This window comes from Nelumbo nucifera, chromosome 3 (genome assembly GCF_055504915.1).
Source record: "Nelumbo nucifera cultivar China Antique chromosome 3, China Antique-T2T, whole genome shotgun sequence".
NCBI lineage: Eukaryota > Viridiplantae > Streptophyta > Magnoliopsida > Proteales > Nelumbonaceae > Nelumbo > Nelumbo nucifera.
In genome coordinates this window covers 8,544,012-8,568,580 of record NC_142651.1, presented here as the reverse complement: position 1 = coordinate 8,568,580, position 24,569 = coordinate 8,544,012, and the positions used below count along the sequence as shown (strand labels likewise).

At 36.3% G+C, this 24,569-nt stretch overlaps 1 protein-coding gene and 1 pseudogene across 3 annotated transcripts; one reads left to right on the top strand and one right to left on the bottom strand.

The window, feature by feature from the left end:
• Positions 1–578: 578 nt before the first annotated feature.
• On the bottom strand, positions 579–4,399 carry LOC104593309 (adenosylhomocysteinase pseudogene; annotated as a pseudogene).
• Positions 4,400–7,716: 3,317 nt separating this feature from the next.
• On the top strand, positions 7,717–23,575 carry LOC104593148 (homeobox protein knotted-1-like 6). 3 transcript variants are annotated; one of them, XM_010252868.3, is made up of 5 exons: positions 7,717–8,324; positions 9,239–9,358; positions 9,472–9,583; positions 22,219–22,457; positions 22,831–23,575. In XM_010252868.3, the coding sequence occupies exons 1-5, from the start codon at positions 7,983–7,985 to the stop codon at positions 22,987–22,989; spliced, it is 972 nt and encodes a 323-aa protein (XP_010251170.1). In that variant the 5' UTR covers positions 7,717–7,982; the 3' UTR covers positions 22,990–23,575. The 3 variants fall into 3 exon arrangements, with proteins under 3 accessions (XP_010251170.1, XP_010251169.1, XP_010251168.1); XM_010252867.3 differs by having other exon boundaries at positions 7,718–8,324; positions 9,472–9,595; XM_010252866.3 differs by having other exon boundaries at positions 7,718–8,324; positions 9,472–9,607.
• The last annotated feature ends 994 nt before the right edge of the window (positions 23,576–24,569 follow it).

Below are 24,569 nucleotides of genomic sequence, written 5' to 3'. Positions count from 1 at the left end.
TTAATATGTAATTTTTTATATATTCTTTTGATTATTTGTACTTTTTTATTACTTTTTAAATATTTATTATTTAACTATCATATCATCAATTAGTCCATTTGACCTAAATCACTAACCCACGATGCAAAAAAAAAAAAAATTGATTTTTAGGTTGGCATTAAATTTGTATTACATTTCCATTATTGATAAAATTATATCTTATGTATAATATTTATTTTTGTTTAATATAATAAATATATAATATTATATATGTACCAAATATTTTATTTTTTATATATAACATTATATCTTATGTACAGAATTTATTTTTGTGATTCTTTGTATTTTTTGTTTTGATGATTTAGAATAATTATGGAACACAATGTCAAAAATTTTGTGAGTACTTATTCAATGTGTTTGGCTGCATTTTTTTTAAGTGTAAATTCAAATTTATACCAATAGAAAATTTGACCCCGGTTTCATGATCAATGGAAAATTGAACCGAGGTGTTTTGGACTTTTTCTCTCAAGTTGTTTGGTTGTTCCGGTGTTAAAGTGAAAGGTTTCTTGCTTTTTGCTTTGAAACCCTCTGTCATTGATCTAGTAAAGCCTCCTGACACCGGTGGTTGTCTCTTTAGAAACACCGACCAATCTGTCTTTCATCTTGTGATACTTCATCATATCCATCTTCAACCCATCTCTGATTATCGATTTGGAACTCGACATTGTCCACTGATGATGAATTTGGCAATTTTCCGATCTTGGTGTACTCTTCCTTTGTCTTCACACCCTCATGGATGAGCAATGTAGCATCACAACAATTGTTGACGATGAGATAAGGACCGCCACCATGACCCCAATTGAGTGCCCTCTCTGTACAACACTAGTACTCCAGAAGGGTCTCCCCCTTCCACTTGAATATGGAATCGCTGTTGCGAGCAATGGCAACAATGGTGTAGTCCTGGGTAGAGAAGATGTTGCAGGAGCACACATGTATCTCAGCATCGAAGGCGGTGAGGGTTTTGATCAAAATCACAGTCTAGATCGTCATGTAGAGCGAGCCAGTGATCTTGGTTCTCTCGAAAGGTTGAGAAGGGTTGAGGGAGGCCGAACTCCTTTGACCTTGTATTGACGATTAGAGGAGGTCTTCTTGACAAGCAACGACATGGTTGCATAGATCTAAGGTTGAGATTTATTGTCTCTTCTTTTCTCTCTCACACTCTCTCGTCGAGGCTAGGAATATGTGTGAGCGAAATGAACCAGACATTTTGTCAGCTTCATTGGCAACCATCACCGGCTTGTGTTTCTTCTGGTTGTTGGATGCAGGAAACTGTTGTAGGACAAAGAGGAGAAAAGCTCTTGTTCGTATAGAGAGGAGACCATTGGACAAAAAATAAGATAAAGTTTATCCATGTAAACTTTTCATTGATTTTCAATGTAAATTTTGACAATAATGGACTTTTACATTGATTTACGAGGTATATTAACACTTCTACCAAACGCTTGTAAAATTTGACCGGGATATAAAATTTATCCCGATTCTTGTTTATACCTCAAACAAACACAATCTTTAGAAAGCCCATAGGAGATGTGAATCTTTTAACCATGCTGAATTGCAAGGGCAGAGCTATGAAATTTTCATGAAAGGGGCCGGAACTTAAGGTAAATTAGAAGAGGGGGAGAATAAATATGGATGGTCATAAGGGGCCAACCCATTAGGGTGTAGAGGTGTAAAGTGGGTCGTGCCATCCTCCCCGGTGGAAATTTTGGGGGTTGGCCTGGCATGGCCCATGGCCCAAGCCCAGGCGGGCCTATGCCGTGCCAGTACGCGGGACTAGGTTGGGCCAGGCTATAGGCTGTGTCGCTGGGTTGGGCCACAGTGCGGGCCTTGGGCCTAGGCCGAACCGGGCTGAACTTTTTTTTTATTTTTTTTGTTTTCTTTGGAAATTTTTGATTTCTTTTCTAAGTAAAATTGTAATACTAAAATATTTAACTTTCCTATGAACTTTGGGAATTGGGAACTATTTAAAAAATAAGAAATGAGAAATCAAAGTTATTTAACACATAAATGAAAAAAAAACATTTAACCAAATTAAAATTAGAATGATAGAATAACAAATTGGAAGAAAAATAGGAATTTTAATTCATTTAAATTTGAATGGTACAAATTAGTGAATTACAAATACAATGATTGGTTCATTGCATACTTAGATGAATGAAATATAAAAATGGAATAAATTAATAAAATATAAAAAATACAATATGGTTACAAATTGAAAATACAAAATTACATTGCTAAAAAATTAAAAAATATATATATCAAATAAATTAAACAAAATTAAAAAAATTACAATAATTTGAAAAAAATGGAAAATTCTAGACAAGTAGTCCAATTCATGAATCATCATTCACGACTTTCATCATCTACTTCGGGTGAAATGTCCGGTGTTGTATCATGCCCTCCCTTGTCTTGTAATCTATCTTCTGCAACTAGCCGATCCTTGAAGTAGATGCATATCTCTATGCTCTCATTGTTCATGCAACTTCTTTTGTCATCTAGCACCCTGGTACTCGCACTAAAACAAGACACCGATGGAACTATAGACATCGAAGGGGTTAGTAGATCACGTGCCATGGCGGCAAGAATCGGATAATTTTTTGAGTGTTCACTCCACCAGTTTAAAATATCAAAATTATTTGATACTTCACTTAAATTAGAAAAAATTGCTTGTAAATAAAAATTAAGTTCAATAAATGAATTTGTTGTAGAACTAGCAAATTTGTATTCTCTTTTATTACTAGGCTCAATGTCAGAAGTAGAAGAAGAAGATGATGAACAAGTTGTAGGAATATTTCCTTCAACTTCAGATTCATACAAACTATACATTTCAAATAATAAATTATTAATTTCTTCTTTTTTTATTTCCTATATCAATATTCATATTTTCACAATATGTTTCAAGTAAAGTATCTAAACCATCTTTCCAAATCCTAGGGTCTAATATTGTAGCTAAACAATAAAGGGGAGAAATGTTCTCTCAATATATATATATTTTTAAATTTATTGTCCATAATTTCAACAATAAATTGAAATTATGGATTATTTCTATATTTAGCAAAACAATCACTAATTACCATTAATTGATATGGTAAGTTACAACTAGTTGGATAATAAATTATAGATAATTCATTTGTTGCATCATAAAAAAGTTTTAAACAATCTCTTATACATACTGCCATTTCCCAGTATTCCTCAAATATCATATCATTAGGCATTTTTAAATTATAAAAATCAGAAAGAATTTGTTTATGAGATATACAACTTTCTAACATATCATAGGTACAATTCCACTTATGCTTTACATCTAATATAAAATGTTTATATTTTAAACCATAATTTTGGCATAAATATTTAAATTATTATTTTCTTGCCCCTGAACTATATATATATATGTATATACAATTTTTAATTTTTGAAATATGAGTATAAATAATATTCAAGGCATCTTGAATACATAAATTTAAGATGTGATATGCACATCTAATATGAAATAATTTACTATTTAAGCATGGTTTTAATTGAAATTTTAAAACATTTATTGCAGAATCATTATTGCAGGCATTATCAAAACTAATATCCATAAGCATGCAAAGTATTTAAAATACTTGCAGCAATAGCTGGGCCACCATGTGGCCATTTAAGCCTAGTAAAACTTAAAATTCTTTTTTTCAAAAGCCAATTTTCATCAATGAAATGGCCAGTAACCCAAATATAAATAATATTAAATTTGGATGTCCAAACATCTGAAGTAATTGCAACTTTAGAATTAAGATTTTCTAACAAAGAAATTAAATTTTGTTTATATGAATACAAATTTTTTAAAGCATCAGTTCTTATAGTAATCCTATAAACTTTTTTATACTGTGGGTTTACAGAACTACGCAACCATTTTTTTAGCTTTAGATCTTCAGCTAATATAAATGGTTGTTTTGTATGTACATTATACTTAGCAAGTTATTGTCTCATTTTTTCTTGTGAATATCGAAAAGTACCAAAACTAGTTCCCCTCCCAATCAGTGTTTGGGTTTTTTCTCTCCCTTTTTCATCTTCCTCTTGCTCATGTGTGAGTAGATGTTTGCTCAAATGACCTGTACCGCCCTTGCTACAATAAGTAAAGTCTTTCCTACATTTTTGGTAAACGACTCTTTTCCCTTCCCATCAATATCCTTTACTTTGAAAACTTTCCAAACCAACTACTCAGCTTAGAAACCTTCATTTTTCCCCTAATACCACTACTACCGGGGGTGAAAGTTCCACTTCTATCAACATTAATCATATCAGTGCTAACACTATCGTGATGCGATTGAATGTCATCCACGGTGAACATGTTGGAGAATCGGTTTTCAGAAGAGCCGACCATTTTTTTTTAAATTCTAAAAAGATAAAAATTAATCTAATTTGACTTACCCGGATTGCTGGTTCAAAATCCCAACTTGATTTCAACGTCCAAGCCTCTCAATTTGAGATACTTGAGCTAGTTAAGTAAGCATTTTTCTTGTTGAAAGTCGAAACTTCGATAAAGTTGAGACTTGAGTAATGGAGAATGCAGAATGCAGAATCAGACAACCAGACAATCAGCTAATCATAATTTCTCAGATTGCAAATAATTGTGAATGTATGAGTATGAGAGAGAGAGAGAGAGAGAAGAGATTAAGAGAATTGTTGAATTGGTGTGATGAGAATGGTGGAGGATATGGTTATTTATAGGAATTTGAACATAACTCAATTGCCCAAAATACCCAATAAACTATCTGTTATTTAGTTGTTGGGAGGGGTATTTTGGTCATTGTAAAGTTACTTATAACTTTACCCAAAGTGCCCCCTAAACTAGTTGTTATATAGTTGTTGGGGGGAAATTTATGTCATTTTTTCAACTCTCTATAAGCAAAATACAAAAATACCCCCCTAATATGGCTGTTTATAGCTATTAGGGGGTCTTTCTGTAAATCCCCCCAAAAAGTTGAAACTAGGGGGTAACGGCTATATTCCTGGGTGGGCCGAGCGTGGCTGCTACGGGCTTGGCGGGTCGTGCCGTGCCGACCTGTGGGCTTTGAACCCCCGGCTGATGGGCCTTTGTGGCGTGGTATGCCGAGTCGGTCCAAAATCGTGTTGTAGTATGGGATGGGTAGGGGTGGATTTGAGCCGAGCAGAGCCGAATAGTACCAGGCTCAAGACTGTTCTACAAGGCTCGAGCTCGAGCTAGAACCTTGAGCATAAGCTTGAGCTCGGCTTAGCTCAAGCTCAATTTAAAAAAAAAATATTCTATAAAAATAAAAATTATATATAATTTTTTTTTATATTTAAAAAATTAAGAATTATAACAATTAATAATTAAAATATTTTTAATATATATATATATATATATATATTATTTTCTATAATTTTATTATATATATTCGAACCAGCTCGCAATCCTCACAAGACAAGCTTTAATAGACTCGAGCTGGACTCGTTTAATAATCAAACCACTGAGACTTAGATAAGAGTAGTACCTTCTGAAAACAATTTTATAGAAGCTGACTCATAGGCCATAGCTCCTATTGATTTCTTAGGTGAGACTCTTTCGTGGCCATAGGAAATACCAGCCTATCTCTTGATCTGTTCCTTTATGCTGAAGTGCCATCACATTTCAGCTTGCAACTTTCGAAACCACAGTGGCGTCTGCTGTAATTTCAGCCTGATAGTGGTCCTATTATTTACTGAATGTGAAGCCCTTCCCTGCTTCTGCAATTGCATGAGCCTGAATCTCCTGAACCCCTTTTCTTTTCCAGTCTCCCCCGTCAATCAATCAATCAACAACTGAAAAACGTAATCGAGTTTTACTCGGGAGGGGGGAGAGAGAGAGAGGAAAAAGAAGCCCGTTGGACTCAAAAACGTAACGACGAAACGTATCTGGACCCGCTTTCCGGTAAAACAGTACTGCCCAGGCCCAATATCCACTGTGGCCGTAACACGTTGTTAACTCTTGGCATAACAAAATAATCCCCTACCCTATTCCTCCCTCTCCTCCTCCAACCTCCATTGTATTTTGTCCACTACCCTTCGGCCCACACTTCATACAGTGGGGCCATATGCTGGACCCCTTTTTTTTTTGCTTCTGACCGACTACTGGCTGGGTTTATCCAGTTGGAACCCACTTCAAATAATGGCTCACCAGAGACAACTGCCACGTTTAAGACATTCAAGTCTACCTGTCTACTTTAGTATCGTAGGTTGAACAATAGATCGTCATATCCCCTTTCCTTATCATTAACTTAAAAAAAAAGGGGCTAAGGAAAATATGCTTAAAACAGTTAAAGATTTAATTATGATCAGATTCATATCGTTTGTCTTCTTCCCTTATCAAATAGGCCCTCTACTCTAATGCATATTTAATTATTTATAACAAAAAAAAAAGGTATGTAGGTGTAAATAATAAAAAGGGAAAAGAAACTGAATTAGTACAAGGTAAACTGGTAAAGGAGATTTACGAGGCGTGATGGAACTTGGTGACATGAGATTATATTCTTGATAATCTTTCTTGTGAGAGACATGATGGAACACTTTTGGTTCAGAATCTCTACCTAGTTCGTTGGATAGGAATCTCTCTGTACAGGGTGTTGACAGCCTAGCAAAAGCCCTCTCTGGTCAGCATTTTAGACCTTGTTCAGCCATGTGAAAAGACTACTGCGACTATGGTCCTCTGAAACTGTGGGCGTGGACCCTCGGTCTACCCTATCTAGTTATGAGTTAAAAAGATTCCTATCCGACATTGATTATCTCGATCAAATCTTAAATTGTTAAGAGTCCTAATGCAGCAAATCAAGGCTCTTGCGTGAGTAGAGGCCATGCTCTGAGATCGGCTTCAGTCAGTGCACGGCCCGTTCGAACAGCCTTCAACATCTCCGTAAAATATTCCCAATGCATGACTGTTGGAACGGGTAGTGCACTGACTGAATCCGGTTAGCGTTTCGGGGTGACCAGAAGTCGTCTTGAACACGAGGAACATGAAGAATCGTGTCGGCCACCGGGAAAGGTTAAGTTATTGTCCAATCGCCAATCGCGTCCCAAACAACCACGAAACCCGATTCCATTAACAATTTCAAAAAGCTAGACCCTGGACCTTGTTATATATTCCAATCCGATGGCTTATTTTTCTAGTTCTAAGGCAGTAATGGATGATTAGTCGGTAAGATTATTAGTTGCCGCGCTCTGTGATCCTGGATGGGAGAGAAGATATGTTAGTCTAACGTGTCCTGGCCCCTGGGGGTTTACGTGGGTAAGATCGTAGCCGCTGGCCTGAAAGATCTGTTCCCATCTCACACTTTGGAGCAAAAAATATGGACGAAATCTTCTATTTGCCACATGGATTTACCGCAAACAGATCAGCTTAATCTTGTATGTTGTGCCAATCTTTCATCATCGCTGCTCTCAACTTTGTATGTTATGCCTGATGGCCTTATTTTACAGGTGGTTATTCTTCGCTTATTCTTTTCATCGTCATCATCATCCAAGCGTTCAATTCAAGTGAATGCTTGTATATCTATCACGTCACCATTAATTTAGCCACGTAAGACCGTGAATAGCGCACCCTCGAGTGATCCAATCATTCTCTACTCTTTTTTATTTGTTTATATTTTATATATATTTATAACCGTGAGACTCGAGTTACCTTAAAAAAAAATAAGAATAAGAATATCAAAAGGAAAAAGGGGGGAACCGGGGAAACGGGAGGGTGGGAGGAGACAGAGGGAGAGAAACCTATGCACAGCAGCTATGCTAATCAGGTTCATCATCTCCCTTGTACGCTAAAATCCACAACCCAGGAAAGAGGTGGAACTTACAGATGAGAAAATCAGAGAAAAAATAATATTGACGATAAATAGAAACTTTGAAAAAAAATTTCAGAAATAACCTATATAGCAGTGAACCCTATCTGTGAAGACTAAAGAATTGCAACGATAATGATGGACGAAATGTACGGACTACATCCGACGGTCGAATACTCAGAGCAGGCTTCATTGTCGCCGGGTAATCTTTTCTCCCCGATGGATTGTCAGAGCTTTCTTTCCGCGGGAGTTTTTCGCGATCGGGTTCCCATCTTCGCACCGGATCAGTTGTTTTCCGCCGCTCCCGCTTTATCCGAGGATGCTTCGGTCACGCCAGAAATTCAACGGAGGGTAGGGGATGATGGTATTACTGCTGCTCGTGGTGTGCTAGAAGATGAGTTGTATGAGATTAAAGTGAAAATTGCTTCTCATCCTTGTTATCCAAGACTACTTGAAGCTTACATCGATTGCCAGAAGGTAAAGAGTTTTTTTTTTCCGGCGTCGAGAGCTTTTCTCGGGTGCAAAAGTCGTCGGATAATTAAATAAATAGAACGGAAAACTTTGGAGGGAATATTGTTTTTTGTTGAATTCTGGTTTGTGATTGGAAGCGAAATGGTATTAACAAATATGTTCTTGTCTTTCCTCAGATAAAAGAAAATCCGAATTTGTTTTCTCTCTACGTACATAGTGTATAGTGTACTGATCACTAACAGTTGCTTGAGATTTAAGAAGCTTTACGTTACGTAGATTGTAAGGTAATATTTGTATACTTCTAAATGATATATACAGCAAATCGATCAAATATCTTGGTCGATGGAAGCTTCAGCGCTCCTTGCTTTCCAATCTTTGTTTCGATCTCTTACAAATTAACCACGTCTGTGTTCGATTTTGCCTTAAAATACGAGATGTCTTTTGGAGGTAGTTTCTTTTCCCTCCTTAGTCGTTAGAGCTCGAGGATTCATACTTGTTTTTTTCTTCTTTGAGTTATTTTTTTTCTTTGTTCATTGGCTTTTATTCTAACTTCATAGGAGAGAGCTATGCGTTCAAATGATGCTGTTCTTTCCTTTTCTCCAAGTGTTCAAGCTTCGCTTCTCGAACTATCACAAGACCAAACAAGGATGCTTTTGGCAGTTTCTAAAAGTTTTGGGAATCGTCGATTTGTTTCTCGCTGATAACCTGTCGCCATTGTTTTAATCTACAGCAATATTTGTCTGAAACTCACATTGCGCTATGTCCCTTGAGTTACATCGGAAATTGTTTATCTGCTGTCAATGTTTTCAACCTGTGGTTTCTCTCTCTACTTATCATACTTATCATGTCAGGAACTTGTTTGTTTATCTTCAATTTTTTTTTTGTAGGAGTTCCAATTCTATTGGTATTGATATCTGCAGGTCGGAGCGCCCGAGGACATAGCACTTCTTTTGGATGAAGTCCAGCGAGAATACTTCGTCTGTAAAAGAAACGCAGTTTCTTCTTGTTTAGGCGCCGATCCCGAACTCGATCAATTTATGGTCACTCTCTCTCTCTCTCTCTCTCTCGCTCTTGCACACACACACACACACAACTCATTTTAAGTTCCTGCTTCTTAATATTTCTCCATCTTGTTCTTCGTTTCTCTTCTCAGGAAACTTACTGCGATATGCTGGTCAAGTATAAAACGGATCTCTCAAGGCCATTCGATGAAGCAACCACGTTCTTGACCGAGATACAAATGCAGCTCAGGAATCTATGCAAAGGTCCTTCCAGAAGTTCCGTTTCGGGTTTTTCTCTCTTAATCTCTGTCTCTCTCGAAAAATATTTATTTATACAAATACCCAATTATGACAATCCTTTTATTTTTATGTAGATATTGATTTCCGTGCAATATTATTTCTCTCTTCTTCCTTAATATGCGTTTGGTATATTCTTGCCAGTTTTGTTGCAATGACTATTAGTGCATTATTTCTCATGGTTTTTTCTGGATAGGTTTTGTCTTCTGTTTTTGGATTGGTTTTGTTTATAAAATTAGTTCTTATTTTGTTTCGAGTTATAGTCATCTGGCGCACAGTACCATTTTAGCTGGTTCAGTTTAGCAAAAAGGACTCGTGGGAACTGCTGTTGTTTTCACAAGTCCCAGTGGTATTGATATTGAGCAGAAGGCTCTGACATTAATACTGAGGAACAAAGTTCTTTCACAAACAGATAAGAACAATAATCCATAAATACTGAAAAGGATCATTATCTTGGGAAAATTACTTTTTCTTGCAGGAAAGAAAATTTCAACCATTTTAGTCCATCTAGTTGGAAGCTTAGAATTTGTATTTTGCTCCAGTAACGGAAAATTGTAATGTCTAACGAAATAAACTCGAGATAACGACATTCCAGTCCAGAAGTTTGTAACAGAATTATTATTATTAATATTGTTGCTGTTGTTGTTGTATCTTTGGTTTGTTTGTTTTCCAGTTTTCTCTATCTGAGCCTGTGCTGTTTCTTTTCTATCTTCAATCTTCAGTTACGTGTGCTTTTCCTGTCAGAAAAAATGAACAATAGAAATAACCTTTTTGTCCTAGGGTTTCTGATTTTGATATCTCAGCTTTTTTTTTTTTCAAGTTATGAAGAACAAATCAGCAGAATATCTTCAAGAGGGAAAACAAAAGAGAGGGGGAAATCTAAATCTGGGTACATCTGCAACTTAGAACATCATCCCTTGTAATCTAAAAGAGCTCAGCTTGGAGACCCGGAACGAGTAAAACTAATATACAACTCCATGCACTTGGGTGTCTTGAGTAATTAATCATGTAATGACAATAACCTTCAGTTTATTTGGATAAATTGAATCCAATGAGGCCAACAAAAATGGAAAAACAAAAGACCAGGAAAATAATTAGTAATTAAAAAGATGAGGAAAGGAAAAAGATTCTTGCAATTAAATAATTGTTATTCCACGGTCACAGCTAATATTTGTCCTAGGCCTCAAAAGTGAGCTTATTAAATTTTCTTGCCTGTTTGACTGGACATCAATTAATCCTCCCTGAGAATGCAAGAGCTCAGTTATTTCTACAGTAACCTAAGTTCATTTGATCGATCAGATGACATCATTTGTATCAAAGGGAGGATACCCCGTATCTAATCTTCAATTTTCAGTCAGTTCTTTAAAGGGTGCACCTAAGTGTGCTTAGGCTCATGGGTAAAGTTCATTTTGTGTAGTGTGCCTTGCCTGAACTCAATTTCACCTAGCCTGGATTGTTGCCATATTTTGATGAGTTAACATTTAATTTCATACTGACTACATAATTTACTATACTAGGGCTTGAAAGAACAAAACTGCTGGTTCATGTTCCTTTTATTTTTATGAAAACTTTATTTTTATAAAAAAAGTCTATAACTTTGGTGTTAACAACGCGATATCTGAACCAATTTAGATTTCCATACTTTGGATTTAAGTTTTGCTTGTCATTGTTTTTTTTTTTTTTTTTTTTTTTTCAAAAGTAGCATCTCACTTTGTTATGGTATGCATCTGACCTTGTTTATTGTGGTTTACTCTCTAAGAATCTCTTTGTGCTTTAGTTGCACTTCTAACTTTTAAAATACTTTCAATTATTTCTCTTTATAACATAAATCATAATAAGGGGAAGAAAAGATAAAGATCTTTCTTTCTTTCGAGGAACCTTCATTTATAAATCCATGACTAATATGGTCTTTTAGTAAATGTCTTCCCGGTCACATGTGATCTTCCCTACAATTTAATAGCATTGACTAGCATGGTCCAACCCTATTTATATTCAAGTCTCATTTTAATGTGTTGTTTGTACATCTGGTGTATGTGCCAAGGAGGGGATTCTGTTGCATTTACTGGGGTTGGTTTGTTTGTATAGGTTTGTTCCTCTGTCATTTTCCCCTGTTTAATAATATTGTAACTATTTTTACCCTCTTGAATCCATTGGCATGAATTCACGTTAGGTCAATATATAAATGTTATAGGCAGCAGATATTGAGATGTAGGTCTTCTTTGCACAACTTTGTTTTGGTATTATTAGGCAAGCTTAGTACAATATCGTTCTTTCTATCTTTTCTAGCAAATTTTCCTTATTTTGAATGCTTATGAATTGGATGATGCCCCTTTTTTTATTGGAGCAAAATGTTAAAGTTTGAATATAAAGTTATAAATTGTTATAAAGAGGGATTTGTTTTTCTAATCAATCTGATTAAAACTAAATAAATGTGAAATTAATAATCTGAAATGATGTCTGCATTGAGTTACTCGTCAAGAGGGATTTCTATTCCAATTGCTTGGTTGGTGATGTCAACCAAAGATTAGACCTAAATGTTTCCTTGGCACTGGAAAAGGTTTCATTGTAAGTCAATATCTTAGACTGTGTATAATAGAACCTGGCAAACATGAAATCTTTCTTGTACTTGACTGATTTTAATTTCTCCTTCCATGAAGGGCACAAGTGTCCTCCCGAGTGCCCAGAGTTGCACGATGATCAGGACTGAACATCATATGAAATCGAGTGTTTAGGGCTTAAAACTTTTTGGTTACATGTCAATCTGTTGGCAGTGGAAGGATGCTTGTGTCTGGTAGGAGTTAAAATGAGTGGTACGTCATCAGTGAATTTCATTAGACACTTGTGATCTCGTCTCTCAGGGAAGTACCTAAAGCCATATTTTTGTAAGACTTACTGGTTGTGTGTGATGGCTTACCAATATTTTCCTTCTCTTGGGCTCTGTTGACTTTCCTGTCCTGGCTGTGTATAACTATAGAGTAACTGCTGAAGTTATTTGAATATCTGCTAAGCATAGTCAACCTTTTTACTTGTATTGTTGTTTTAGTAGTTATTTATAAAGTGAAGACTGCAACACATAGATACCGAATAAAATTGTGCTATTTTAAGAATTTGTTTGGTAATAGATTGCTTGGTTAATGGTGTTTTGGTTGTTTGGTTGTGGAACTAATGAAATTGATGTGGGAGTAACAGCCTTTTCTATGTAGAATGCATCATTGTGATTAAAAAGTTGTGATTTGTTTCAGATTGGCAAATGAAGTTAAAAGAAGTCATTGTTAGGTGTATGGTTTTCTAGGCACCATGGTGAGGCCTGGCGATAGCTGATGGGGGTGTATTGGTAATCCTGTAGTTTCCATTGGCAACCCATCAATCATCTTTCACTATTTCAGAAATAATCTCCATCAAAAAGATTAAAATTCATATCAAAATATAGGAAATCAACATATTCATGAGAAGAAAAAAGAAAGCAGAAAATATATGTGTAGAAAAAAATTTTAAATTCTTGCTTATCAATTCAGGTTTTGAAGTCTTCACGGATTCAGGCCAGCATACACCAACTGGAGCATTTATTGAACCCTAAGTAAAAAGACTTTGTATATATACCCACAAAATGAATAATTTAGTCTAATAATGTTTATTTTATTATTATAATCTTAGAAAAAAATGTGAAAATATTTTATAATGCCTTGTACAAGATATGTTGGTGTTTAGGCGAAGTGATCCTCCACGAATGCTTTTTGTTGCCTTGGTGCTTCCTTGACAACTATGGCTAGCTGGTTCATTTTTATAAGTTGATAACCCGAATGTATATATCATGTTCTAAAATACAGATTCCCTTTTACCACACCTGCTATTGTTTCTCCCCTCGTACTTGGTTTATATAATCCCCTTGTCCTTTCTGTTAGATTCTACTTTTTTAGAACAGTACTTAAAAGCTATTTGGCTTAATATTATGAGCTATACATGTTTATATAATCCCCTATACCCACAAAATGAATAATATTGCTGATAAAAAACGCTATTTGAATTAATATTATGTGCTATGCATGTTTTTAACAACCCCTGATTTCTATAGAAATTTACTATCCTCTTCACCATGTTAATGTTTGGTGTGGTTATGATAGGCCACTTGTTTCCATTTGACAAATCCGTGTTATCAATTTACAGAAGAGGAACAAATCTATTGTAGGCATTCAAAATTGTGAGGGCCATCTGAAGTTAAAAGTTGTATATTTCCACTGTGATCACATGTTACGTGCAGATGAATCATGATGCTAGGTTAAAATTTTGTTTGTGTATCAAGTGACCACTCATAACCTTGAGTTTTTAATCCGAGTAATTGGTGTACTATTTTCCATATGTATTTCTGTTGCTTACTACTTATTTGCTCCCATGATACTCTAGCATGGCGGTAATAGGTTGCAACATCCATATGCACTTCTTTAGTACTTTGGTAATCTGTAGAAGGGTCATAACCCAATTCTGGTCCTGGCTATTTGTGGTATTTGGAGGGTGAACTGGAGATGAACCTTACACTTTGCTTGTTCTGGCATGAAGTCGACTCTACTCTCAGACTCAAACCCAGATTCTCATGATTGTGAGCCCAAGATTTTATCACTGCACTAAGCAATTAATAGAGATGTGAGTTCTTGACAGCGGTCATAGTAGTATTCATTTGAAATACCTTTTCTATGATTTCCCCCTGGAACATGTGCAACTGTTTTCGATTATGGATAGTAGTATTCAAGTGTAGATCTAGCTTCTCCAAACTGCTGGGAAGAAGATGACAAATATTGATTGTTAGAATATTCGTCTTTTTCTTTAACCCATTAGGATTGAAAAATGTTTGAGGATGTGGTGGTATGATCTGGTTGTGGACAAAAAGTTATTGATGGTTGTGGACAAAGCTGAAACTTATCTTCTATTCATCATAAGTTATAAGCTAATACTGGTTCTATGATTTTGAGTGAAGTTGCAAGTCTATCTTCGCCCAAAAAGTAGTAATATATTTTGGATATTTGTAGGTGTAGTGTTTAGCCATAAGCCATGCATGAAAGCAGTGATGAATAAGCCAGATCTCCCACAGTTTTTTTTTTTTTTTTTCCTTAGGGAAGCTAGTGTTCAATTGTTATTAGGCTTGTTCTAGCACTCTAGTGATAGGATTGGAACGTGGAATTGTTTCAAGATGAGGCATTAGTGTCTAGAAAAGCTTGAGGATTTTGTTCTTGATTTCGCCAGTGCAGTTCTTTCTTTTAATGCAAACCTAGTCATTTGAAGTCTATTAACTTTTAAGCTTGATTGTTTGTAGGGTAAGACTCTGCATGTGCATTTTTATTCCTTGTTTTCCTGCGACAGTGCTAATATAGATGAAACGAAAAGGCCGTTGGATTAAATCTCTCTCACTCGTATTTGTCATTCAAAGGCTAACTTGTGTCTAGATTTAAGGCTATAGAAGATTTTAAGGGGTTTAGCTGTGCGCCTATTGTACACTACTAGTCTACTACACTACACTGTAATCTTTTGGGCTACATTTCTAAATGTGAACGCTGAAATTGGTAGGGGCGTAGTATAGGGTGATCGTCCCGATCTTCTGCGGTGATCACTCCAATCCAATTGATAATAGGTAGTGCCGTGGTTTGTTATTGCTGCAGCCTGCAAGTCACATCGACCCGCCGGTTCCGCTCCCACGCATCTCTTTCTCTCTCTTCCCTCCAGTGTCACTGTGTTGCTAAAGTAGTTGTCATTTCAGAAGATAGTTTATTTTCGGCCGGGGGCTTTGGCGTCCGGCGACATTCTGCAATGTGCAAACGCGCTATCTTTCTGCTGGGGATTGGAAAGCCAGGAGGCCAGGTAACAGGTACGCTTTCTCTTCCATGGAGAGGTGTTATTTAATATTATAATACAACCTATACAAACCAACGAATTCATAACTAAGTTCAATTTTCAAAGCATCTGGACTATCTAGAGGCTCGGCGAAATCGAATCTAACTTTCTTTGGAATCAGAAACGGTGTACACCGGACAGTGGAGTAATTGGTAGGGGAACCCGACATAAATCTTATGATCCATTTGATATCCGCCAAGTGGCTGAACTTAATATTTGTTCTTTTGTCTTAATGAATAAAATAATTGGAGAAGTATGGATACACCCGATGCAGAATTCTGAATTCCAGCCCCCCTACTAGTCCCTCTCCCCACCTATAAACTACATCCTGCCCGTGAATTTGGCATCAATTCACGGTGAGGATGCATTCCCCCTATACTATTGGGTTATAAAATTCTGATCTGGACTGAGTGGTCATTTTCCCTAAAATAATTAAATAATAAAATATTCTAGTTTAATAACCAACCCAAGCAAAAACTTATTTGTTAAAAGATGAGCATTAAGTCTTTCAGTCTGCCTCAGTTATCAAAATTCAAAGTCTTCTGACATCTTGTTAAGTAATATGATGCAATCAACATACTGGCCATCAGCCCTTTCTTTGCTAAGAACCCATTATATAGATTATATTAATTCAGTATTAATATTATTATGTGTTAAAAGAACATGATTGTCATGTTTTAGAAATAAATTTGCCCTTAAAATTTTTAACGTAAATTATACATGCATACATGTGTATATATATACATAAATGTATTGATACATACATTTATAAATGCATTGTTGCCTATGTATATATATACATAAATATACGGAAATTATACATGCATGGTTGAACTTCAACCCATCCTAACCCATCTCTAGTGTTTTGGGCTTGGTTTGGGTTGTGTTCAGTCTAGCCTAGTCCAAGTAGTAGGAGCTCTAATTAATAGGGGGTAACCGTAGACCCTCCAACCTGGGCGAAGGTTGGATTCGACCCCAGGCCCCCGTTGCAGCCAACCAGAGACATCAACTGTAGGCTAGCTGGCGCCTTTCATATTTTCTTTTTTATTTTTTTGAACAATGGGCACCTTTTATATTTCCTAGACATAAACAGTAAAATTATGTCAAATATTACAAGTTTATAATGGTAATTGGAATTCCATGTATCAAGTCTACTTGGTACACAGGATATTTATTTCTTTCCGATTTTTACAATTATTACATTGTTTTTTAGCTTTTCATAACATCACATATATTTTGTATCATAGTTTCTTTAAATTTAAATATATGATTGGTATTTGGATATCTGCCCTGGTCAGTGGATGTATCATGCCTCTTTTGACATGCATCGGCTGTAATACTTTCTAAAGTAGATTTGCTTTTTGTTGGGTGTGAATAGACCTGTTCATGGCCATGTAGCCCGACTGGCAGGCCCGGCCTGGCCCCCGGACGGGCTTGAGCATGTATTTTAGCCTGCGGGCTTGACCTCGGGCCTAAAAGCCCGAGCCCAATTATTTTACGGGCTGGGCTTGGGATTTGTTAAAAAAGCCCGGCATGGCCCGACTTTTGTATAAGTTAAACCCTAACCCTAACTCTTCTCATCCCCTTTCATCACTCATGTCTTTTTCTTAGCCGAACAAACTCCCTTCTCGGTCATAGTCTCGCATGGCCAAACATTCTCAAGAGTCTTCTCACTTTTCCTTCTCTCTCAGAATCGATCTCAACATCTCATTTATTAGATGCGAGTCACGCAAACTCAGGCACTAGCTGTGAATCCTCTCTTTCTCTCTCTCTCTTTTCATTGTTCGGTTGTTCCTCTTCTCATTTCTCCTCCTCACTCTCAGAATCTCAGCTCAGTTCATTTATCAGACGTGAACTCAGGCACCGGCAACAAGTCCTTTCTCTTTGCCCTTTTGTCTCTTATTGTTTGGTCGGCGGCGAACACAGACACAGACACAGGTACCGGTAGCGAATATAGACACAAACTCCGATCTATCTTTTTGTTAGGTCGGGCTTCGGGCTCGGGCTTCAGGCTTTTTATTAGAGTTGGGCTCGGGCCCAAGTTGTAGGCCCGTTGGTCGGGCCGGGCTCGGGCCTAACAAAATCTTGTTTATGAAGAGTAAAAGCCCGGCCCGAGCCCGACCCGGCCCATGAACAGGTCTAGGTGTGACCAACTGGGCATAAACTAATTTTGTATTTTTATTTTTCATATCTTTATATGTTGTTAATACATAGGTCAAAATGTTTTAAAAACCAACCCAAAACGAGAACCACTTTGGCCACCGGTTTTTGGGTTAGTGGTGTGATTGTCTGGTCTGAACAGATGGCATGTAGCAATTTAGAAAAAAATACAAAAATGACTAAAAGCTATTGTTTGGGTGCTAATTTTGTGTTTTTATTTTTCATATCATTATATGTTGTTAATATATAGGTCAAAATGTTTTAAAAACCAACCTAAAACGAGAATCACCTTGGCCACCGGTTTTTGGGTTAGTGGTGTGATTGTCTGGTCTGAACAGATGGCATGTAGCAATTTAGAAAAAAATACAAAAATGACTAAAAGCCATTGTTTGGGTTGAATTGGTTGGCAAAAAGGAACGGTTTAGGAGTGAAATGGAACCAGTTGCTCTGATGGTATCTGGGTGAACGGTCCAACCATTTGGGTTTGGGTTAATGATGGTTTGGAAATCATGACAGTACCATCAAGTCACAGCAGATTTTTTATCATCTATTAAAATGTAAGGTTATGGAAGAGTTCAAACGCTGGTTTGACGCATTTGTGCACTCTGGTTCAGTTTTGTAGGCATGTAATAATAATGGATTTGTGCAATGACAATGATAACAATCATGAATTAAAAAAAAAAAAAAGGTTTGCATTCAAACCAGTGGTAAACGAAGTTGCCCAACTTGGAATTCTTATTCATACCCATCACAACTTAAATTTGTTTGTTGTGACTACAAAACTATCTTTTTGCAAAATTAAACTAACTTTACATTCTTATTATTAATTTGTATTGATACCGAACATATTTTATTTCCACTCTTCCCAAACGGAGCCTAAAGATAATACACGTAGGGAGTGGGATAAAAGGGTTAAGGTTGATGTAAACCCAAGAACTTACGGTACATTAGGAGGCAACCACCGAGTGGCCTACCCTATTTGATTTTACCATTAAGTTATTTTGGAACTGTTGAAAGGTATGGTTAAACTTGTTTTGTTTTCAGGCATAGAGATAGGTAAAATAGTAAAATCTGATTATTGACCAATCAAAACCCCATGAATTCTGATGAAATCTCTGATGGGTATTAGATGGAAGCTTTGGGCAAGGAAACTACATCTTAGTTTGGTTGGTGTTGATTGATACGCATCTTACTAAGATTTTGCTTTGCTTGGATGAACAACTCTTACATCCAAAAGAAAAAAAAGACGTGGATGTTGCGTCTCCAGTAGTGTGGTCATAGAATGTGCCTGCAGCCTGGTTCGTAGTGGGCGCTTTGGACTGTCATTTGATTGGAGAATAAAAGCACGCGAGAGTTGATGGGAAATTGGTAGGATGGGTGCCTAGTGAGCATTGTCTTTGCTTGACTACGCTGATTCAAATTACTGGTGGGATATCGGCATCTCCAATAGGAAGTGTTATTTTGTGATTACTCACAATTTCATAGCCTTTTGGTTCCTCGCTGCACGAGGTATCGGAACTCGACGTCCACTGCGTTTAAGGACCTGCAAACAAGAAGAATACGAGACCCTCTCTCTCTCTCTCTCTCACGCGTACCCACATTGAAAAGAAACAAGTGGATTTGACGCGGTGGAATTGGTAGAAATTTTGCCCTGAAATTAGGGGACGGTGAGAATCTTGGAGTCCTTGGTATTTGTAGTCATTGGCAATTTGACAGTAGTATTGAAAGGAATGCTCTCTGGATTGTTGAATACGGTATCCTAATCTCAGATTTAATTTTGTTTCTGCCAACTAATAATAATTTCTTGTCGTTTATTATGTTATTGTTCTTTTCCATTCCTGACTTATTCCCACTTCCCAGGGTAAAAAGTAATGGTCGATCCTGTATCGTCTATCATTTTGCCACTGATGCTTCCAAGTTCCATGCTTACTTTGAAACCTTAGAGATGCAACTTTATTTTCTTTTTCCGTCCTTTGGTGTTAGAACGGAGCTGGACTCTCACCAGCTGAGCCCTCTTGCACCCTCCTCTTTTCCTTTCCGTGTCTTCCGTCTTCCTATTTTTTGGGCATGTTGCCTCTTGTTCTAGTTCCTTTACACTTGAAACATGTGTTCCTTTAGTGGCAGCTTTTGTGATTATTGAATATGAAGTTTATTTGACCTTGCAATTGCATTTCTTGTAATTTAATACTCCTGGAATGTATTTCTTTCACTTGCCTACGAATTTTGTTGACCTGGTAAGGACCATTTTGAGTACCTTTTGTTTTGGCTCACCCTACTCCTATCCTAGCTTGTTCTGTATGGTTTTACCTCTTTAATGTCCCATGGTTCATTCATGCTGTTTAATCCAGCAATGAAGTCCATTGAGATATGACTGACAGAAACCCTTATATGTTACATGTAACCATCCTGGCGGCGTTGGTCTTATGTTTATTGGGGATTGACTCATCATTTGCTCTTAGTTGGTTTATATTAAGAAAAAGCATGATAAATTTTATGTTTATTGACGCAAATTTATACGAATTATTTTGTTTTCTTGCCCTTCCAAATCATCGTGAGTTAAATATGCTTTTATACCCTCCCTATTCAGTACTCTTATCGTGAGTTAAATGTGCTTGAGTGTTAGAGTGACTGCTTTCTGTCAAATAATAATAAAATAAAAAAAAAAAAAACTCCAAAGGTAGGACTGTGTCCAGTCTACCCCTCCCAAGGCCCCAGATAGCTGGGACCAACATTGGGCAATGGTTATCTTTGTGAGCACTATTCACTCATTCTTGGGCCTTAATCCCTTAAATGGAAAGTCAGTTTTTGCAACTCTACTCAACTCAGCCTAATCCCCACTATTTGGGGAAAAATCCTTGTGATGTTGATATCACCAACTTCTGGCTGGCTTGCGTAGTAGTGTATCTGACCTGCCACCTACCTGAATTCTACATTATTCTTTTTCTGATTGCCATAGATGTGTTTGGTTACACCTTTGAAAGGCATGTTTATTTCTGAAATTTTGCTCTGATTTATAAGTGGTTAGGTTGCAAACTTATCACTTTTTTTTGTAGTGGTGCTCATCAGTGTTAACTTTTTAAGTATTTTAAAACTTTGACAATGACAAGAATACCCCTCGTAGTCATGTTTACATATAAAGAGAACCGCAATGGCTACTCTTCTCCCTATAAGATCTGATTAGACTTACAGAGATTTCAGAGTTCAGGCATCCAAATGCCACTTTAGTGTTGGCTTTTCTCCCTAAAGTGGATTCCAGCAGCTTTGCTAGCAAACTGTGTTTTTTTCCTTGAATTTTGTAAATTAGGTTCTCCTTTACATTGTTCAGCATAAGGAATATAATAAGAAATGCTTCTGCAGAGTACAAATCTGTTGTTGTTGTTTTTTTTTTTTTTTTTTTTTTTTTTAAATTCTTGCACATTGCTCAATGTAAAAGGCAATTGATAGTGAATACTGAGTTTAAGACAGGCATATCCATCTCTTTGTATCAATTTAGCAACATTGTTGTTCTAGAAACCAAGAAAACATGAAAGGAAATGCAGTCACAAAGTGCATACAAGATTTAATGTGGTTCAGCAATTTGGGCCCATCTTCATAGATATGCAAATATTTATTATTTTCAATTTACCAATTATACCCCCACGATGGAAGATAGGTTTTATCACTGAACTAGGTTTTTCTATGATTTTCTAATTTGAATATAACTGGGAATATTTGTTGCAAATCAAGTACTGAAAGTACCCCTATATAAATTTTGTACCGTCAGATTTCACTTGTTATACTGGGGCCATTGACCCTGTATTGCTTGTAACAGATTACTTGGAATGCAAGCCATGATCTATTAAACTTGTGCTTTGCAGTTTTGCATGTGTATTATCTCTTTAATCTGCATTATTTTTGTCATTGTATAATTCTGAAATGTGGTGGCAAATGCCAGGTTTATGATTTTACTTTATGTGAACTTGATTACCCATAAGTTTTAAACTCTGGTGATGTTTTTTACCATGACAAATTTTTTGTTAAGGATATTATCTTGTTTTCTGTTACTATTGTCTTGCTGATTTGACTAAGCATGAAATTGTGGTTAGATATTAAAATTCGCCCAGTTTGGGTTTACTGATAAGCCTTCCCCCACCCCCACTCACTTCTAGTGTTAAGTTTGGTTGTATTCTTTGGTGACTTGTATGAAAACATCTCCAGCATTATTTATACAAGATGCTTCCGCATTTTACTTTGCTAGTTCTGTTAACTTTATTCTCAATTAACTTTTGGAGGAATGGCTATGGTCTTCATGGATTCCTTAATACATCCGTATGCATGGTCAGCTTGGTTTTGCCATTTTCCCTAGCGATGTTTCACCTTGGTCATGATGTTTGTTAGTGATGTTCTTTTAAATGTTTACAAGGATTTGTAATTTTTCTTTTTCATATGCATTTCTCCTGTTTTTTATTCTCTATATATTTTGCTGTCAAGTTTGAAATCATTTTTCTTTGATAAGTTTTATATCTTCCTAAAATGGATTTGCGGGGGTTGTTCTGATTGCTTATGCTTGGTATCCTGGTCAGATGAAGCTGCTGGATCATCTGAGGATGATTTTAGTGGAGGAGAGATTGATGCCCAAGAGGTTCAACCAAGAGATGAAGAACGAGAGCTTAAGGACAGGCTCTTACGTAAATATAGTGGATATATTAGTAGTCTGAAGCATGAATTTTCTAAGAAAAAAAAGAAGGGAAAGCTACCGAAGGAAGCAAGGCAAACACTACTTGACTGGTGGAATATTCACTACAAATGGCCATATCCAACGGTAAAAGTTATATACAAGGTTCAGATTTACCATTTTAGCGCCATCTCCATGTAGAGGTTTTAGATTATCATTGTAGGTTTTCTTTTGTGGTTGTGCAATATGTCTTTTACAGATTCTAGTTGTTATTGAACACAAGCTAAATTTGTTTGGTTTCTTGTATTTAGTACAAGCTGAATTACTTATCTATAATGATTTATTTTTCACATTTTATTTTAATTAAATTGTTGTATTTTTTCCCAAGATCTGGATATATTTTTTCGCAAATCTCCAGCTGGAGTAAATATTCTGCTAAATTTATAGACTGAAGTGCATAAACATTGCACTCTTTCATGAAGATATATATGGCCTTATTCTGCAATTCCTAATTGTTCAGGAAGCTGATAAGTTAGCGCTAGCTGAATTGACGGGCCTTGACCAGAAACAAATAAACAATTGGTTTATAAACCAGCGGAAGCGTCACTGGAAGCCATCAGAGAGCATGCAGTTTGATGTTATGGAGAGTTTTTCTGGACCCTTCTTCATGGGCGATTGAGGTGGACTAATTTTTATAGCAGCAGATGCATTATCCTTGAGGGTAACCGTAGCTCATACCAAACCCAATGCCTTCATGGTTGTTTTATCTCTTCCTACTTTTTCCTTGATTATTATAAGTTTGGTTGGGCTGGTTGCCAGAAGACTTGGTGTAATTCTTTAGATAAAACATCTTTTGCACTTTTCACAAAACTATAATCCAGGATCTAGCTGTTTGTGGATTTGAAGGTTCAGTCTGCCATGTTGAGCAACTTAAGAGTGGCTTCCATAACCGATGCTGTATGCCTTCCTGGTGAGTCTAAATGCGGTCATTTAGGTTTAGCAAGCTGTCCCTGGTTATGAGAAAAGGAAAACTGAATGATAGCTCATTCTGCATGGAAATTTCTCCCTCATACTTGTAATGTGAATATTCTTGTTGTACATGGAAAATTTTCAATTTTTTTTTTCTACATAGTTTTGTACTTTGGTTGTTAACTTATTCATACTGTCATTTCTGGTGGTTGGAGACATTATTTTCCATTACATTGACCCTTGTATTTGTTTTGTTTACACATTTCCTCTTATTAACTTTTTTTTTTATTTTCCTCTATTTTGATGTTTCATCTCTAAAGCTGTGTTTGAAAACAATGCAAATAAGTGTGAATGCAAATATGTAGAGTGTAAAATGGTTCATATAAATTGCAAAATTGGGTTAGTTTTGCACTGACAAATTTACATTCTTACCAGACTTTTAGCTGTAATGGATGTAAACATGAATTCCAATAAAGCATGCTTTTTTTTTTTTAATCACAAGCCCACTTGAATGCAAATATGTAGAGTGTAAAACGGTTCATATAAATTGCAAAATTGGGTTAGTTTTGCACTGACAAATTTACATTCTTACCAGACTTTTAGCTGTAATGGATGTAAACATGAATTCCAATAAAGCATGCCTTTTTTTGATCACAAGCCCACTTGAATGCAAATTTATTTCTTTTTTATTTATGTATTTTTACATCTTAGTATCAATGAAAATATACATTGCTGTCATTTGTCAATGCATAAATGTAATATTGTCAAATACATGCAAAAGTGAAGTAGAGTGCAAATTTACCCTGAACCGGAATTTACATCGTTTACATGAATTCCAAACTCAGCTTAATGTGCTGAAGACTGTGTAATAATTGAGGACCTAGGGCCACCAGTAGTAATTGGAAAAGAGTAAATATGCTAAGTTGCTAATTCGTATATAAGCAACTTGAAATAGATAACAATAGCCCATAGGTGCAAATTAAACTGATGATCGTTATTTATTGTGGTGCGCCTCAGACTCCCCACAGTTCATGTCAACCTTGCATTAATTTGGAAGTCCCCATGACATTTACGGGGGATGTTCCTGCACGCCGAGATGTGCGGTGGGGTGCTTGTGAGGTGCGGTCATGGGGAGATATCCGAACAAGAAACTTGAGGTTCAATTTCAGGTCACTAAATGCGCTAACATGTTTTTTAAGTCACCTGTATTATTTTGTAACACAGATGCAATTTCAGAACCTCTCAGTGATCTTTGTATCAAGAAAAAACCGGTCGGTTTTTTTGTTCACC

Coding starts and splice junctions, on each gene's coding strand:
- LOC104593148 (XM_010252866.3), top strand. CDS start 7,983: ATGATGGACGAAATGTACGGACTACATCCGACGGTCGAATACTCAGAG. Junction 9,608..22,218: donor TTCCAGAAGTTCCGTTTCGG/GTTTTTCTCTCT, acceptor TATCCTGGTCAG/ATGAAGCTGCTGGATCATCT. Junction 22,458..22,830: donor ACAAATGGCCATATCCAACG/GTAAAAGTTATA, acceptor CTAATTGTTCAG/GAAGCTGATAAGTTAGCGCT.